Consider the following 17,819-nt stretch of genomic DNA (forward strand, 5'->3'; position numbering starts at 1 on the left):
TCCTCGCTTTTGACCGAAGATGGCAGCGCAGCTGAGAACGCCGTATCGCGAAGCAGGGGCTGCTTTTGCCACGCCGGCGCGCCCCTGCCGGCCGCCGTAGCCTCCTTGGAATGCAAAATGGCGCCCTGCTTGGGAACGCCCTCGACGCTGCCAGGCGGCGGCGTGCGGCCAGGAGCCGAGGCTTTCCCTGGCCCGAGCCCGGCGGGCGGGGGAGCGTTGTCATGGCAGCGAGGAGTAGGTGTCACACCGGGCCACTTCCTGGTTGGAGGCCAAGGTCCCGGCCGCTGAGCTGGGAAAAGCACCGCGGGCCGGCGGTGGAGGCGGACGGAGGCGCGGGAAGGCGGTGAAGGCCGAGGGCGGCGAGGTGAGGACAAAAGGGAGCTGAGGAAGCCCCGAGGAGCCGTTCTCTCTTCCCCTCCCCCCGCCCGTTATGCTTTGGATCCGGCCAGTGCGGAGGGGGAGGCGGAGGCGGACCGCTCCATTCCTGGAAAAGAGGGGTGCGCCCGGGGGGCTGCTTCCTCACAGCGGCCGGCAGGCGTGGCCAGCCCGAGACGGCGCGGGTTTTTCCGGGCAGAGGGAGGGGGAAAGCGACCCTTGATTCGGCCTTCCCTTCGAGGGAGGCGTGGAGCCGGGCTGAGGCTGCCCCTCTCGGCCGCCCCTCGTTTTGAGGAGGGGGAGGCGCCCCTGCCCTCCATTCACGGTGGGTTTGAGGGGGTGGGGGGGTGGGGGGATCCCCTAAGATGATGGGGGGGTAGGACAGGAGAGCCTCAGCAGCAGCTTAGTGGGGAGGCTGTGCCTGCCTGGCAGGGAGGGTTGGCTGGGTAGAAGGGGAGCAAATCGGCTTCTCTGGGGAGGGGGGGTTGTCTGCAAGAATGTGGAGGAGGGGGAGTTATGGGATTGCTAGACTGGGGGCTTTCCTTCTTCCTTTCTCCTGGGGAGAGAAAAGGCTTGAGGGGGGTCCATAGTCTGCTCCTCTGAGCTTGGCTGTTTCCTTGCAGACGTTGCATGACCCAGCTAGGTCACATCATCAGGACTAGAAGGGAGTGGGGTTTGTAAGGAGGAGGAGGAGGAGGACTGTGGGGTCCTTGGTTCTCTCTGAGCTTGGCTGTTTCCTTGCAGACGTTGCATGACCCAGCTAGGTCACATCATCAGGACTAGAAGGGAGTGGGGTTTGTAAGGAGGAGGAGGAGGAGGACTGTGGGGTCCTTGGTTCTCTCTGAGCTTGGCTGTTTCCTTGCAGACGTTGCATGACCCAGCTAGGTCATATCATCAGGACTAGAAGGGAGTGGGGTTTGTAAGGAGGAGGAGGAGGCGGAATGTGGGGTCCTTGGTTCTCTCTGAGCTTGGCTGTTTCCTTGCATACGTTGCATGACCCAACTAGGTAACATCATCGGGGCTAGAAGGGAGTGGGGTTTGTAAGGAGGAGGAGGAGGAGTGTGGGGTCCTTGGTTCTCTCTGAGCTTGGCTGTTTCCTTGCAGACGTTGCATGACCCAGCTAGGTCACATCATCAGGGCTAGAAGGGAGTGGGGTTTGTGAGGAGGAGGAGGAGGAGGAGGAGGAGGAGGACTGTGGGGTCCTTGGTTTTCTCTGAGCTTGGCTGTTTCCTTGCAGATGTTGCATGACCCAGCTAGGTCACATCATCAGGGCTAGCAAGGAGTGGTTACAAACTGAGAGCAAGCCCCACTCACTTCTAGCACAGATAATGTGACCTAACTGGGTCACGGATGATGTGACCTAACTGGGTCACGAAACGTCTGCAAGGAAACCGCCAAGCAGCAGGAGCCCTCATTTCATCCCTGAGCTACAAATATTCTGCTTGATTGGGAGGAGGCTTCTTGGTGAGGAGGAGGAGGAAGAATGGAAAAGCGTCAAAAGTTGGACAGGCAGGTGTCCCTTTGATGAATGGACTGCCTCTTGGGTTAACAGCAGAGCAGCGGAGGAAGAGGGGAGGGCATGGCTAGTTGGGGGAGTTCTGGGAGATGAAGTCCTCCCCCCCCCATCTTAAAAGGTTCTGAGAAGAAAAAAAGCTGTGCTTAACACCCTCTGGATATACCCTTTCTTGTTTAGGAAGGGAGCTGTTCATTAACTTTGGGGTGGGGGGAGGGTTCCTTTCCAAAAAAAACACCAAAAAACCCCACCAAATCCTCAGCAGAATTTGAGACTTTAGCTCTGGAGGCTCCTTGGTTTCGCTTAGAAAAGCTGCTGATGATTCATGTTTTTGTCCCTTCCTTCCTGGATGGATTTATTCCCTCCTTTGGGAACTGGGATTCGGCTGCTGAATATGTTGCCAACTCGAACGGCAGTTTGAGAATTAAAAAAGCCACGAATGTATCACAGTATCGTTCCTTGAAGTTTGGGGTGGCTTAAAAAAGAAAAGAAAAGAAAAGAAATTCAGCCTTTCCAACAGGTTTCTTTTAAACAAAGTGGAGAGGAATTGGGAGTGGGTTGTGTGAAATTTATTGAAGAACTCTTTCAGCTCAATTCTGTGTGCTTGAAAGATGTTGTAGTTTTTGCTCTGCGGCGTCATCTATAATTTCCTAGAGAGAATAAGCTCCAGTAGGAAAGCTGGCTTTGAGTAACACGCTTGGGGTTAGTAGTGTACATTATTGTACCACTGAACAATACAGATAGTCTTTGATTTATGACTTTGATTTATGGAACTGAGACCGCAGTTACGGTTATAAGTAAGTCATTGTAGTTGTAAATGGAGGTATCACATGGCTAGACTTGATATTTTTTTTGGCATTTTTTGCAGTGGCTATTAAGGAAACACTGGTCATTAAGTGTACACTGGTTGTTAAGCAAATTAATTTTATCCTGTGTGGGTTTTTTTTTTGCCAGAAACTGGTGTAAAACATTGAAAATTGTGGTCATATTACCCTGGGATGCTGAAAAGGTCGTAAAGGTGAGCCGGTTGCTAAATGCCCCCAATCCAATCACATGACCATAAGAGTCATTATCTGGCCAGTGTAAGTTGGAAATTGGATGGTAATTAGCTTTTGGAGATTCTGTGGTAATTATGAACTGTTGTTAAATGACCGGTCATAATTTGAGGACTATCTGTAAAGATAAAGCATCCTTCCAGTTGAACCGGACCTTGTGGATCCATGAAAGACTATTTAGTTTTTCTGTTCTGGCTTGTGGCCCTGGGATTGCCAGGTGTGTCTCATCCAAAAACAACCTAATTTCAATCAGAATAGAGGTGGAAGGGACCTTGGAGGTCTTCTAGTCCAACCCCCTGCTCAAGCTGGAGAGCCTACACCACAGGTCTGCAACCCACGGCTCCGGAGCCGCATGCGGCTCTTTCAGCCGTCTCCTGCAGCTCCCGGTCTTCTGCCATGTGCAGTCCAAAAAAAAAAAAAGTGGGACTAAAAAAGTTCAAACAATCAATTCAAATATGCAGGGTAGGTGCATATCTCGCCTTGGCTCCACTCTTCAGTCAAACCCTGTTCTGCGCATGTGCGCATGTATGCACATGTGCACACATTTTTTGCGGCTCCCAGTTTTTCCTTTTGTGAGGGAACCGGTTCCGAGTGGCTCTTTCACTGTTTCAGGTTGCTGACCCCTGCCCTACACCATTTCAGACAAGTGACTGTCCAGTCTCTTAATAAACCTCCAGTGATGAAGCACCCTCAACTTCAGAAGGCAATCCGTCCCACTGGTTAATTGTCCTCACTGTTAGGAAGTTTCTGCTTAGTTCCAGGTTGCTTCTCTCGTTGGTTAGTTTCCATCCACTGCTTCTTATCCTGCCTCCAGGCCTGCCTGTCCTAAGTCATAGAATATAAGTATTAAAAGGGGTTTTGGAGATCATTTAATGGTGTGTTTGTCAACCCCATACTGGCTGGATGATCCTGGGAGTTGAAATCCTGACATCTTAAAAAGCTTGAACTGGTGTAAGCCCCTGCCAATTGCAGGTTTCCACTGCTATGTCTTTTTTTTAAACTCAACCCTAAGATTACTAGGAGCTGCCACCTGCTATTTGAATAGAAATTTTAGCAATTTTAACTGCCAAGACCTGATGATCTTCATTTTTCTCTCTGAAGCTCATCATGACTTGGCAGCTAGGAGTTGCCGTTTGCCCTGTGACTCTTTGATATGTAAATACATTGAAACTGAATTGAGAAGAGGGAGTGGAGTGTCTTTGGAAATTTTTGGTACTTCTTTCGCTTGTAGAGATATTTAGAAATGGCTATTGAATGGTAACGAGTGTATTGTGTTAGTTGTAACCTGAAATATTTGATGCATTCATTATAATGAAACTGGATCAGGATAGCTTTTCTGCACAGCTTTCTATGTTCTGTTCAGGTTTTCTTTTCTTTCTTTCCTGAAGGCTGCTCTCTTTTTTTTATTCAATTTTTAAGTTGCTTCAATCTTCCATGCACCTGTAGGTGACATATAACATGTTCAACTAAGTAAAAAAAAAAGAATAAAAGCAAGCACTAGGACCCATTAGGTAAAGGTAAAGGTTCCCCCGCACATGCGTGCTAGTCGTTTTCCAACTCTAGGGGTCGGTGCTCATCTCCGTTTCAAAGCCGAAGAGCCAGCGCTTGTCCGAGGACGTCTCCGTGGTCATGTGGCCGGCATGACTAGACGCCGAAGGCGCACGGAACGCTGTTACCTTCCCACCGTAGTGGTCCCTATTTTCCTACTTGCATTTTTACGTGCTTTCGAACTGCTAGGTTGGCAGAAGCTGGGACGAGTAACAGGCGCTCACTCTGTTACGCGGCACTCGGGATTCGACCCGCCAAATTGCCGACCTTCTGATCCACAAGCTCAGCGTCCTAACCCACTAGGACCCATTAGTGGAAGCCAAAAAATGTGTTCTGTTCTACATTGTGAGACAGTGTTGTCAGGTGCTTTGATCATTTTTTAAAAACATTCTGGGTTGCCTTAGGGCTTTTAGGTTGCGTTATTCTATCCCCCTGTTTTGTTAGCTGCCCAGAGTTACTTTGGCAAGGCGGACAAGCTGTGTGAATTCAGTAAATAAATAAAGCATGAGTTAACAATGGGGAGGGAGGAAGTACCAGAACCAAGCAAATACAATGGCAAGGAGCGCTCGGGATTAGTTATTTAAGCAAATTTATATGGCCACCCAACTTAACTCTCAGTGACTCCAGGTAGCTTTACAAACATAAAAGCCCAGTGCAGGAACAATGAAAGAGTAATAATGCACAAGCCCCTTGCCAACAGCAATCAAATGAGCTTAATGGGTGGGCTCAGGGGTGTCTCCGGGGCTCACGTCTTCAAGGCCTTGTGAAAAAGTACCAGAGTGGGGACCCATCCTATCTCCGTGGGGATGAAGTTCCACGTGATGCGTTATGTCATGTTCTGCATGATGTATTGTGGAAGGAACCCTGTTTTAAATGACAACAGTGTTAAGCTTGATTTAGAGTTGGGCGCAACTGCGCGTAGGCCTCTCTGCATATCTACACTGATGGGTAAGCGTAGTTGGCAGATGGTTGCAGATGGGCTGATGTTCACACCTCTCAAATCCCAGCTGCGTGTTGTTGTGCAGAGGTTTGCATCCTGCGTGCTGATTGTTTAATCCGACTTCCTGTCCTGTTTCATTTATATGTCTACAAATGTTTGTTCTGGCTGGTAGGAAAGTCTCCTAGCCAGAACGAACATTCGCAGATGTATGCAACAGCTAAGCAACCGTCTCTGGACAATAGACACTGATGTCCAGTGATGAAGTCTATCCAGGCCTTTAGGGGATATGCAAATTTTGGAGGAGGTGTGACCGCAGAAAGGCCATATCTTGGGTTTAGGTCTTAATGGGACTCACATACCTGGAGAAAGGTGGTCCCACTGATAAATCAGTTGACTTTGAAATTTGGACATAGGGCCTCATTTTATAGATCTAACTTTGGATAAGTCATAAACCCGCACATTAAAAAAAAGGCAGGCTGTAGTGAAAATTAGAATCTAAATTAGCGCAGGTGTTTCAGAAAAAAAATGTATTGTCTGCTATATTCTTACATGTTTGTCAGGAACCGTTTTTCAAAGTGCAGGCAATCTATCATTAGCTGCCGAATCTATTTATGGCCCTCTAATGGGCAGTGAACTATACATAGGAGTAATCCTGAGCGGTGGCTCAGTGGGTTAGGACGCTGAGCTTGTCGATCAGAAGGTCGGCAGTTTGGCAGGTCGAATCCTGAGTGCCGCGTAACAGAGTGAGCGCCTGTTACTCGTCCCAGCTTCTGCCAACCTAGCAGTTCGAAAGCACGTAAAAATGCAAGTAGAAAAATAAGGACCACTACGGTGGGAAGGTAACAGCGTTCCGTGCGCCTTTGGCGTCTAGTCATGCCGGCCACATGACCACGGAGACGTCCTCGGACAAGCGCTGGCTCTTCGGCTTTGAAACGGAGATGAGCACCGGCCCCTAGAGTTGGAAACGACTAGCACACATGTGCGGGGGAACCTTTACCTTTACCTAATCCTTATTTAGAAACGAAGGATGGTTGTTTCCTAGAGATTTGCACTGTTATGACAGTGATTTAGTAAATCCAAGATAGCATATATTTCTGAGAATGGTACTTAAATGGACGATGCCTGGAAATGTGTATGAAAAGCAGAGAAAATAGGATTGTGAGGATTTCCTTCAGGCTCTGAAAGTGAAAAGGAGTTGTGCATGATAGAGATTTCATTTATTTTCTGATGCCTTCTACACTGGTTATAAAATCTGGTACTTTGGGGCAAAAGCTGACTTGTTTTGCCCTCTTGATATGTTGAGACTACATTTCCCAGAATTTCAGCCACTTTGGCCGTTGCTGACGTAAGTGGTTATTTCTGTAGCTGCTGGATCACAACTATCTTTATTTTGTTTCCTGGGCTTATAAGGCACTGGTTATAATTGAAGCTAAGCTCCATTCACAACTAATACAATAATTGTATTAAAAACAAAATACGCCAAAAATCTCCCACTGTCTCTGTCAAAACATCCTAGGCACTGCTACCAACTGATCACGTACAACATTCATTCTTACAATAGAGAGCATCTTAGATCTCAAAGGCATGCTGGCAAAGCTGTGTTTTGGTTGCTTTTTGAAAAGTCAGGAGATTTAAAAGGCACAGCTTAGAGTGTGTGTGTGTCTGTCTGTCTTCAAACTTGGCCCTTTTATGACTAGTGGACTTCAACTCCCAGATTCCTCAGCCAGGCACGCTGGCTGAGGAATTCTGGGAGTTGAAGTCCACAAGTCATAAAAGGGCCAAGTTTGAAGACCCCTGGCTTAGAGAGACTTATCGTATGTTATTTAAAAAACAAAACAAAAAACATTTTACTGATTTAATAAAAGGTCCAGTACCTGTGTGCAAGTTACACTTTGCTAAGAGACATCACCTGGGCTAAAATAGCACTTCCTTTCAGACATTGGATGGAGTTGCAATTAATATCTGTAGTAGCCAAACTCCGCAGGAGAACCCATGTTTAGCATTGTATAATTTGGTGAAGTCTCTTAGGATGTTTCTCATGTCTGCGTCAAAATTATAGCTCCAGATAGACACCTTGGAGTACAATAAATGCCAAAGTAGGGTGCAGGTGTTGATGTGTAGTGTCCAGCAGATGATTATCCAAAATCTCAGTTTGAAAACAACAACAACAACAACAACAACATCTTTCTAATGAACGACCTGCCTGCTTTTGCAGCAGTTCTGTGATGAATAGAAAATGCTGTGTGAGAATTAATGTAAGCACTGAGCAGTGTCTTTGAGTAAAAAAAAGCTTTTCTGCTTTTACCTTATTGGGACTAGAGATGATTCATTGTGCCTTTTGATAGGTAGTATTCTTCTGCAAGGGACGCGGTAGCTCAGTGGGTTAGGACGCTGAGGTGGTCGATCAGAAGGTTGGCAGTTTGGCGGGTCGAATCCCGAGTGCCGTGTAACAGAGTGAATGCCTGTTACTCGTCCCAGCTTCTGCCGACCTAGCATTTCAAAAGCACGTAAAAATGCAAGTAGAAAAATAGGGACCACTACGGTGGGAAGGTAACAGCGTTCCATGTGCCTTTGGCGTCTAGTCATGCCGGCCACATGACCACGGAGACGTCCTCGGACAAGCGCTGGCTCTTCGGCTTTGAAACGGAGATGAGCACCGGCCCCTAGAGTCAGAAACGACTAGCACACATGTGCGGGGGAACCTTTACCTATACACACACACACACACACACACACACACTGAACCAGTACAAATCAGAGCACTATTATAGTACTGCATCAGTACGGTTGAAGAGACAGTAAAAAAGCCCACACAACTATTATCTACAAATGCTAATTCAAAGAATTTGCCCAAGGTAGCCGAAAAATGAATGGAATAAAATGCATTTATTTCTGCCAGAGTTTGCAGTACTGGTACTTGATTATTGAAGTTTCCATTAATACAAGATTTCTCATTTACTTCATGCGGCAACAGGCTAAAGATCAAAATTCTGAATATTAATGAACAGTTTGCCGTAGTATGCAACTAGCTGTATGGGTGAAAGCATATTAAAGATATCCCATTAATTGCTGTTATCTAGTCAGTTAATCACACGTGTTTAAGGTCAAGAGAATGTACTTGCCAAAAACATACAGGAAAGATCAGTTTAGCGACCTCTGGAAATTATGCAATGGAAAGGGAGTGAGGAACAATTTTCTACAATAATTTCTAGCAAAATCAATATTTTTTGTAAAGTTTTCTTTTGTACAGAATTCAATAGTGAATCATTCAACAAAACGTGTTATCTGAGTATCTTATTCACTAATACGAATTAAATTCCTAATCCCTAAATCTTTTCTCTAACCATTGATAAAATAGGTCCCAAGTTTGAAAATATTCTGTTTCTTCTTTTTTTTCTTTCAACCTTAAAGTACTAAATCTGTCCATTTCGCAAAGTCAATATTTTGTTCATTTATTGTAGCAGAGCTTTCATGGATCACAGTTCACAGTTCATTTCATCATGTTCACAGCTGTTATGGGCTGTGATCTAGATTTATTTATTTTTTGTAACAAGAAATGCGTTAGTTGTTACATTGACATAAGACCCTTTATGGTTAGTTATAAAATATAATTTACGGAAATTGGCTGTGCTTATACGGTATATTTGTAATTGCACACATAAACCACCTTTCTGCTACCACTCAATATAAATAAAAATCTGACCAAACCAATAATAGTGTACTGGAAAACATCACCACAAAAAACCTTATCTCAGTCTTAGCTTTCTTTTCATGGAGGGATCTTAGTTGAGTTTTCTTGAAGGAGGTGGCTGGATGGAGTCCCTGAAGCAGTAGGCGTGAGCTTAAATGTACTGCAGAAGATGGTGGAGGACAGGAAGGCCTGGAGGAACATTGTCCATAGGGTCGTGATGGGTCAGACACGACTTCGCAACTAACAACAACAACCACCACCACAACAGTGTCTGGTGGGCAGGACCACGCTTAATATTTTTAGGAGAGTTGAGAACTGCAAATTGGTTGGGGCTGCATCATACACATATAGGTGTATAAGATGGTTTGTTTTGGGTGGATAGCGGGATGTTACTGTTCTCTGATTTGCCCATCTTAAAGTTTATGCTACAGTAAGTCCTCCACTTGCAACAGTTCATTTATGGACCATTTGAGGCACTGAAAAAAGTGACATGACCATTTTTCACACTTACGACCGTTGCAGCATCCCCCATGGTCAGGTGATTTATATTTGGATGCTGGACAGTTGACTCACCTTTATGACGGTTGCCGTGTCCCAGGCTCATGTGATCAGCTTTTGCGATCTTCTGCCAAGGAAAGTCAACGGGGAAAGCCAGATTCACTTAACAACCGTCTTACTAATTTAACCACTGCAGTGATTCAGTTAACAAATGTGACAAGAAAAGTTGTAAAATGGAGCTGTTGTTGTTAGTTGCAAAGTCGTGTCCGACCCCTCGTGACCCCATGGACAACGTTCCTCCAGGCCTTCCTGTCCTCTACCATCTTCTGGAGTCCATTTAAGCTCACGCCTACTGCTTCAGTGACTCCATCCAGCCACCTCATTCTCTGTCGTCCCCTTCTTCTCTTGCCCTCAACCTTTCCCAGCATGAGGCTCTTCTCCAGTGAGTCCTTCCTTCTCATTAGCTTTCCAGCTATTTTAATAAATTTGTTTTGGATCTTCCAACATTAAGTCACATTCTAAGGAAGTAGATAATTGTGTTCACTTCTTATTCTTAAAATAAGAAATGAGAGAGGAATGATTTGGCATACATTCTAGCTGGCGTAGATCCTAGATGGTGGTGAAGTTGTATCAGTTCCCATTGTATATTTCTTTCTTATATGAGGGCGTTTCCAAGTGGAACAAACTGGCCGTATTGATTTGGGGCAGGGTTCTTCAAACGTGGCCCTTTTAGGATTTGTGGACTTCAGCTCCCAGAATTGCTCAGCCAGCGTGCCTGGGAGTTGAAGTCCACAAGTCCTAAAAGGGCCAAGTTTGAAGACCCCTGATTTGGGGCAATGAACTGAATGAAAGACCTTTCAGAGATGGGTCTAGGACACCTCGGTGTGGCCAACTTGCCACGGTCAACTCATTGTGGCCAACTCACTGTGGGACATCTCACCGTGGCCAAAGTCATCAGAGAAAACAAACGGCGCAGGACAAGTTTCACTAATATTGAAGAAATGGTGGAATAAAACCATTTAAAGCAGGGGTCTTCAAACTTGGCCGCTTTAAGACTTGGGGACTTCAATTCCCAGAATTCCTCAGCCAGCATGGCTGGCTGAGGAATTCTGGGAGTTGAAGTCCACAAGTCTTAAAGCAGCTAAGTTTGGATACCCCTGATTTTAAAAAAAGATGCAAAAGAAATGAAATGAGAATGACAAAAGTCAAAGTATGTTTAAAATTATTTTAAATACTTAAATTGAATTGTCCTGCAGCAAGTTGCCCACGTTGAGTTGTCCTGTGGCGAGTTGGTTGCGATGAGTTGGCTGTCCCAGGCTGTCCCATTCCTTTCAGAGATTCAGAAAGTGGTTTTTTTTTTCCAGAAGAGCGAAGCTGGGTTGGAGTCCAAATAAATTGAGAGGGCTCTATGGCAAAGATCAGGAACATTTCTCTTGGTTTAAAGCAGTGACGGGTTTTTAAATGTGATGACAATGACAAGAGCGGCATTAAACACGGCCTGGAAAATGGCACAGCTCTCGCGCCCGCCATTTTTAGAAGGTCCTTCTCTGCAGATGTTAATGACTCAACAGCAGGAATGAAGGTAAAGGTAAAGGTTGCCCCGCACATGCGTGCTAGTCGTTTCCAACTCTAGGGGCCGGTGCTCATCTCCGTTTCAAAGCCGAAGAGCCAGCGCTTGTCCGAGGACGTCTCCGTGGTCATGTGGCCGGCATGACTAGATGCCAAAGGTGCACGGAACGCTGTTACCTTCCCACCGGAGTGGTCCCTATTTTTCTACTTGCATTTTTACGTGCTTTCAAACTGCTAGGTTGGCAGAAGCTGGGACGAGTAACAGGCGCTCACTCTGCTACGCGGCACTCGGGATTCGACCCGCCAAACTGCCGACCTTCTGATCGACAAGCTCAGCGTCCTAACCCACTGAGCCACCGCGTCCCAACAGCAGGAATAGCTGGGCCATAATCACTGCATTTTTTTTCTGCATCAAGCCAGCAGGCCAAGCAGCTTTGCTGAGCTTCGGTGAAAACTTGGTTAAATGAATTTCACTCTTTTTTTTCTGACCAAGAGGTGCTAGGCTGGTTGGCCAGGGTACATGGCGATGTGATGTGGTTTGGGAAGGGTGTGTTTGTGCATGTGCGCTGGGGAAACGGGACACAGGAGTTGCCACACGGGTTGGTGAGGGTGTGCAGGAATCTGGCATGGATTGGGAAGTGTGTGTGGCAGGTGCCATGTGAGTCAAGCAGGCACGGGTGCAGTGGCAGTCGGAAGCAGTGAGTGTTGTGCCTGCGCACGTGTGGGAAATGCTGTGTTAGTTGGGGAGGGTCCATGGGGGTGTGTGGAGGTCAGGAAACTCTACAAGTGGCCGATGCGGTGTGAGTGCAGAGGGGCAGGGGAGGTTGTGTGGTTTGGCAAGGTTTACCTAAACAATTTGTGACCTTCCCTGCTGGCTTCTTTGGCAGTTTCTTGATCAGCAGTCAGAAGACGCGATGAAAATTCTTTACTTTCACAACAGATAGACAGATTTAACCATAGCTTCAGTTGGGAACATGTGGCCATCCTAGACCAAGCCAAGTCCAAAAATGCCAGGGAATTTCCAGAAGACTGGCACTCTGACAAATCAGTTGTAAATAGACACATAGACATTAACAGCATCTATAGACTATGAGGAAGGGATTATCACCCAGCCCCAAAAGCAACAAAAAGACCCAAGCATCGCTCCATCAGCAAGCAGCACCCAGATCAGCATAGATCAGTGATGGCGAACCTTTTAGAGACCGAGTGCCCAAAGTGCAAACCAAAACCCACTTATGTATCGTCGGGCGCCAGGTGGGTGTGGACCATTGGGTGGGTGTGGCCAATTGGGTACACATGGCCCAGTGGGTGGGGTGTGGCTGCAGTGGTAATGGCTGCCTGGGTGGGATTAAAAAGATCGTTCAATCAATTCCAACTTTGCGAGATCTTTTTCTTTCCCCGCGAGAAGTTGAAGTGGATTGATTGAACCTTTTTTTTTTTTGCACATGGCGGAGGCCTAAAGTGAAAAGGTTTTATAAAACCCAGCTGAAGGCTTAGGACTGGGGCGACGGTGCGCGTGCCCACAGAGAGGGCTGTGCGTGCCACCTGTGGCACGCGTGCCATAGGTTCGCCTCCACGGGCATAGCTTAACTCCAAGGTTAACATCAGACCAACAATCAAGTAAGCAATACCCCAATCAAGAAACTGCCAGAGAAGCCAACAGCAAACAGCCCAATCAAACAATCTGCCCCCACCAACACTGACAGGCAAGCCACTAGAATGCAGAACTGACAGCAAACCGCACTCCTTACCACCACTGATGATGTTATCTAGTTGGGTGATGAGACGTCTGCAAGAAAACAAGCAGGCTCAGAGAGCATCAAGGACCCCTCATGTCAACCCTGAGCTACAAATATTTATTTATTTATTTTATTTTAATTCCATTTATATCCCGCCCTTCTCCGAAGACTCAGGGTGGCTTACAAGCTTAGCAGTAGCCTTCATTCTATGTATATGCCTGCTTATTAGGGCTTTCATACACCCCCCCAAGCGGCATTATTACAAAGTCAGCTTAATTGCCCCCAACAATCTGGGTCCTCATTTTACCTACCTGGGAAGGATGGAAGGCTGAGTCAACCTTGAGCCTGGTGGGACTTGAACCTGCACTAATTGCAGGCAGCTGGTGTTACTTAAGGAGGCATTAGCCCACTGCTCCACCAAGGCTCAATATCCTCCTTTATTACGGTAATAAATATAATTACAGATCGAGTGATTGTTTAGATGTGAATCAGAGTTGAGGAAAACTGTGAGCTAATTTGCTTTGCAGCCCAAAGCTAAAGGAGGTCCTAAACAAGGCCAGTAAAGTGTCCTTTGATCACAAAGAGCAGGAGGTCTTCAAACCTGGCCCTTTTGTGACTTGTGGACTTCAACTCCCAGAATTCCTCAGCCAGGCATGCCCCCTTGTGGAGTTGAAGTCCACAAGTCACAAAAGGGCCAAGCTTGAGGACCCCTGACAAAGAGATTAAAACACAAATATCTCAACAGCTCTACCGAAATCTAGCTTCATTGCGTTTTTTTTCCCCTCCTCCCGATGCTGCCACTTTTTATTTTTATTTTAAGGGTAGGTACCTAAGCTGGGGCGTTTTACCGCTTTCATTCCCACCTACTTTTGCATTATTATTTTTTAAAGTCAGGTTGATATTTACTGTATCTTATTCCTTCTCTGAAAGCCATTCTGGGAATTACTTTGAACAGGGCAAAATACTTCAGGTGATCCACTGCCGGAGCAAAGTATCTCGAACAAATTCCCTTGCTAGATGCAGACATCATAAATAGCAAAGAAATTTTATAGACATGAATTTGAGCGTCTTCATTTTTACTTTTTTTTTAATGTACTTTGGATCTTTTCAGCTACTTTTCAGATGCGGCTTGGCTAAGCCGTTTACATAAAATCTTGGTAAATGGTAATGAGTTATTTCCTCTCCCTGATAGCTTCCTTCTGCCATGATTACCAATTCCCTTGCATATCCTGTTCATTATCCTCCGAAACAGATGCTGGGAAACAGCTGCTCTAGTTAAGGGAGCATAAGATTGGTCCGGTGCAGGCCGTCCTCGCCTTAACGACCACAACTGAGCCCAAAATTTCCTTTGTTATGCAGTTGTTAAGTGGGTTTTGCCCCACTTTATGAGCTTTCTTGTCACAATTGTTGAGTGACTCACTGCAGCTGTTAAGTTAGTAACACGGACGTTAAGTGAATCTGGTTTCCCCATTGACTTTGCTTGTCAGAAAGTCAGAAAAGATGGTCACGTGACCCCGGGATGCTGCGACCGTCGTAAATATGAGCCAGTTGCCAAGTGTCCAAATTTTGATCATGTGACCATGAGGATATTGCCACAGTCAACAGTGTGAAAAATGGTCACAAGTCACTTTTTCCAGTGCTGTTGTAACTTTGAACAGTCACTAAATGAATTGTTTTAACTCGAGGACTACCTGGACTTGGTGTCAGATCTTTCCTCCAGCTTCATAAAGCTACTACCTTCCTCTAAGCCAGGGTTCTTCAGACTTGGCCCCTTTATGACTTGTGGACTTCAACTCCCAGAATTCCTCAGCCAGCGTGCCTGGCTAAGGAATTCTGGGAGTTGAAGTCCACAAGTCATAAGAGGGCCAGGTTTGAAGACCCCCCCCTGCTCTAAGCAAAGAGGAAGGCTTAGATTCCACTCTATTTTAGCTCAACCCAGACACCTTAGTTCTTGGTCTGCAGCAATGGGCTTAGTTGTTGCAGGGTTGACCCATTTTTCACCAACAAAGAATGGCACTAGATATGTCTTGTGAATCTAATAAACAGGATCATTGGAGGCCTAACTTGAAATTACTCCGCCTACATCAGGGGTGTCAAACTCAATTTCATTGAGGGCCGCATCAGCATTGCGATTGCCCTCAAGGGGCCGGGTGGGTATGGCCAGGGTGGGTGTGGCCTACTGGGTGGGTGTGGCTAGAGTGTGTATGGCCTACTGGGTGGGCATGGCCAGCTCTACAACGTTCGCATCAAGGGTACCTATGGGGGCCTGGGCAGGAGTGGGACAGATCTGAGGGTCTCTGGCAGGAGGAGGGTCTCTGGGCCAGGGCCAAGGCAGTGGGGGCCATTCCCTCACTGTTTCCAGGGTGGCTTCGCAGGCCACATGAAACCACTTTGCGGGCTGGATCCGGCCCCCGGGCCTTGTGTTTGACATGTCTGGCCTACATCCTCTTTCAGGATAAAAATATAAGCTGAAAAATCAAGAGAAAGTTTGAAATTGCATTATATCTTAGGACAGGGGTAGGCAACCTTGGCTCTTTTATGACTCGTGGACTTCAACTCCCAGAAGTTGAAGTTGAGCATGGCTGGCTCAGGAATTCTGGGAGTTGAAGTCCACAAGTCATAAAAGAGCCAAGGTTGCCTACCCCTGTCTTAGGAAAAATGTGAGAATGCTAAGCCAGGGGTCTTCAAAACTTAACCCTTTTATGACTTGTGGACTTCAGCTCCCAGAATTCCTCAGCCAGGCACGCCTGGCTGAGGAATTCTGGGAGTTGAAGTCCACATGTCATAAAAGGGCTCTGTGCTAAGTGGTTATTTGTAGAGTTCTTGACGCTCTCTGACCCTGATTGTTTTCTTGCAGATGTTACTTAGTTGGGTCATGAAATGGCTTGCAAGAAAGCAACCAAGGTCAGAGAGCACCAAGGACCCTATGGTTATTTATCAAGAGTTCATTTAAGGTTGCCTTTACTGCTGGATTTCCTTCCTTCCTTCAAAACAAGAACCACTTCAAAAGTCATCTCTATTTATTAGGACTACATAATATTTGTGAAGGATTAATTAAGCATAAGAACTGGCTTCCTCAGTCCAACAATTTCTTGAGAGTCTGATTCAGCAGTTAATTTTATTTTATTTTATTTTTTGTAAAAGAATTACATTTAATGTAATCAGGTGGATTCAGTCTTGAAGTAACATTGCTTTCACTGTTTTTGTTTCCCTTTGGTTAGGACATGTATACCTCGGAGAGATCTTGGACAAGCTGCCTTAATTTTATATCTATCTGGAACTATATGAAAAGAGATACCCAGTCATGAGTGAGTAAAAATCTTGGAAGGGGATGGCCAAGACCCAGTATTAAAAATGAAGAAAGCCAGAGTAAGGCTGAAGAAAATAATGGCCACGACTTATTAGAGGGGATATTATATTACCAATTAGATGGTTGAATATGGAGGAAAATAGATAATTTTTAGAAAATGGAGTAACGTTATAATTAAATAGATAAGATGTGTAACTAGAATAGTAGACCTTGTATTGAAAAGGGAAAAAGGGAGAAGTTGAGGTAAGGGAAGCTTTTGGTCACCTAAACATAAAGTACTTGGAAATCGTAAATAATAGTGTTGTTTTGAATGTTGATGGGAAATTAAAGACTGGAAAAAAAAGCAATGACAGGACATTGATTGTATACAAGGATTAAATGCAAACACAATTAAGATATGTGTAAGCTAAAAATTATTGATAACTGTAACAAAGATGTTTTTATTTAGTTGATAACAATAAGAATTGTACTAGCCCAATATGAGAGAACAGATATTAATGGATATTAAGAGTATATTGTGGAGATTTTGATGTAGCCCCTTTCAGATTGCTCACTGCCCATCGGAAATAATGTTTTACGTGGCATTGAAATGGAATTTCCCTGTTTACCTTAACCAGTTTTCATGTGCTCCTATAATTTACAGGATAATTTCCTTTGTTGTGGTTTACTCTTTACTTCCAACTTGTAAACAGGGATCTCTTGATGTTCAAGGCGGAGCAAGCTATCTAAGTGATAGGTGTTTAGCTGACATGGTTCCTTGTGCCTGATTCTCCAGATGGGTCCTCTAGTTTAGGAGGAGCTCCAGGATATCTTTCCATAAATGCTATTTTTGGGGGATAGAGGTTAACTTAAGAAGAAACCAGTAATTTTTGGATCCTGTTTCCAATGAGAAAAGGAGATGGGTAATTTGGGTCGATAAATTACGGTCTGTTTGGCTTACTATCATCAGAGAATGACAGAGGGTGTTTACATCCAAATGAAACTCTAATAGTTACGGCTTCTTCTTTAGTTGTTTTCTAGGAGAAAAAAACAATCAGGCAATAGGACATCTTGTTTGGCAGAAAAAGAAAATGGGGGAAAAAATGTTACAGTGAGGTATTGTTCTCTGTGAGAGCTGGAGGCCACAAGCAGAACAAAGTCAGTCACTTCCCCCCCCCCCCCCCCCCCGAAGTAGAATAAAATTTCACCCTTCCTTTCAGGGGTCTTCAAACTCGGCCCTTTTATGACTCATGGACTTCAACTCCCAGAATTCCTCAGCCAGCATGCCTGGCTGAGAAATTCTGGGAGTTGAAGTCCATGAGTCATAAAAGGGCCGAGTTTGAAGACCCATGTTTTAAGTCCTCCTCCTCCCCTCGCCCTAAAAAATCTAGGGAGTTTACAGGCGTAGTTCCTTCATGGAAAGGTCAGCCATTAAGCTACAGATACAGAAAGGCAGCCCCCTGACAAATGACTTAGCATTGTTCCTTGGGTGTTTTAATAATGTGCTAGAAATGACAAGGAAAACGTGCAACTGAAAACATTTAGACCAGAAGTTGAGTAATGCAACGAGAAGTAAGTTTTGCCTTACCACTGTCTGCAAAT

The 17,819-nt window shown here is 45.5% G+C and overlaps 1 protein-coding gene across 3 annotated transcripts in view; it reads left to right on the top strand.

Moving 5' to 3' along the window:
* The first annotated feature begins 254 nt into the window (after window positions 1–254).
* USP6NL (USP6 N-terminal like) overlaps window positions 255–17,819 on the top strand; it is a 133,807-nt gene continuing 116,242 nt past the window's right edge. The window contains exons 1-2 of one of the 3 annotated variants that reach the window (XM_081330775.1): window positions 255–364; window positions 16,150–16,236. In XM_081330775.1, coding sequence (XP_081186901.1) covers window positions 16,233–16,236 — 4 coding nt within the window. In that variant the 5' untranslated portion in view covers window positions 255–364; window positions 16,150–16,232. Of the gene's footprint in view, window positions 365–1,866; window positions 2,907–16,055; window positions 16,237–17,819 lie in introns of those variants that run through there. The other 2 variants (XM_081330777.1, XM_081330776.1) reach the window with 2 other exon arrangements.

Source organism: Vipera berus (genome assembly GCF_964194415.1).
Source record: "Vipera berus genome assembly, chromosome: 6".
NCBI lineage: Eukaryota > Metazoa > Chordata > Lepidosauria > Squamata > Viperidae > Vipera > Vipera berus.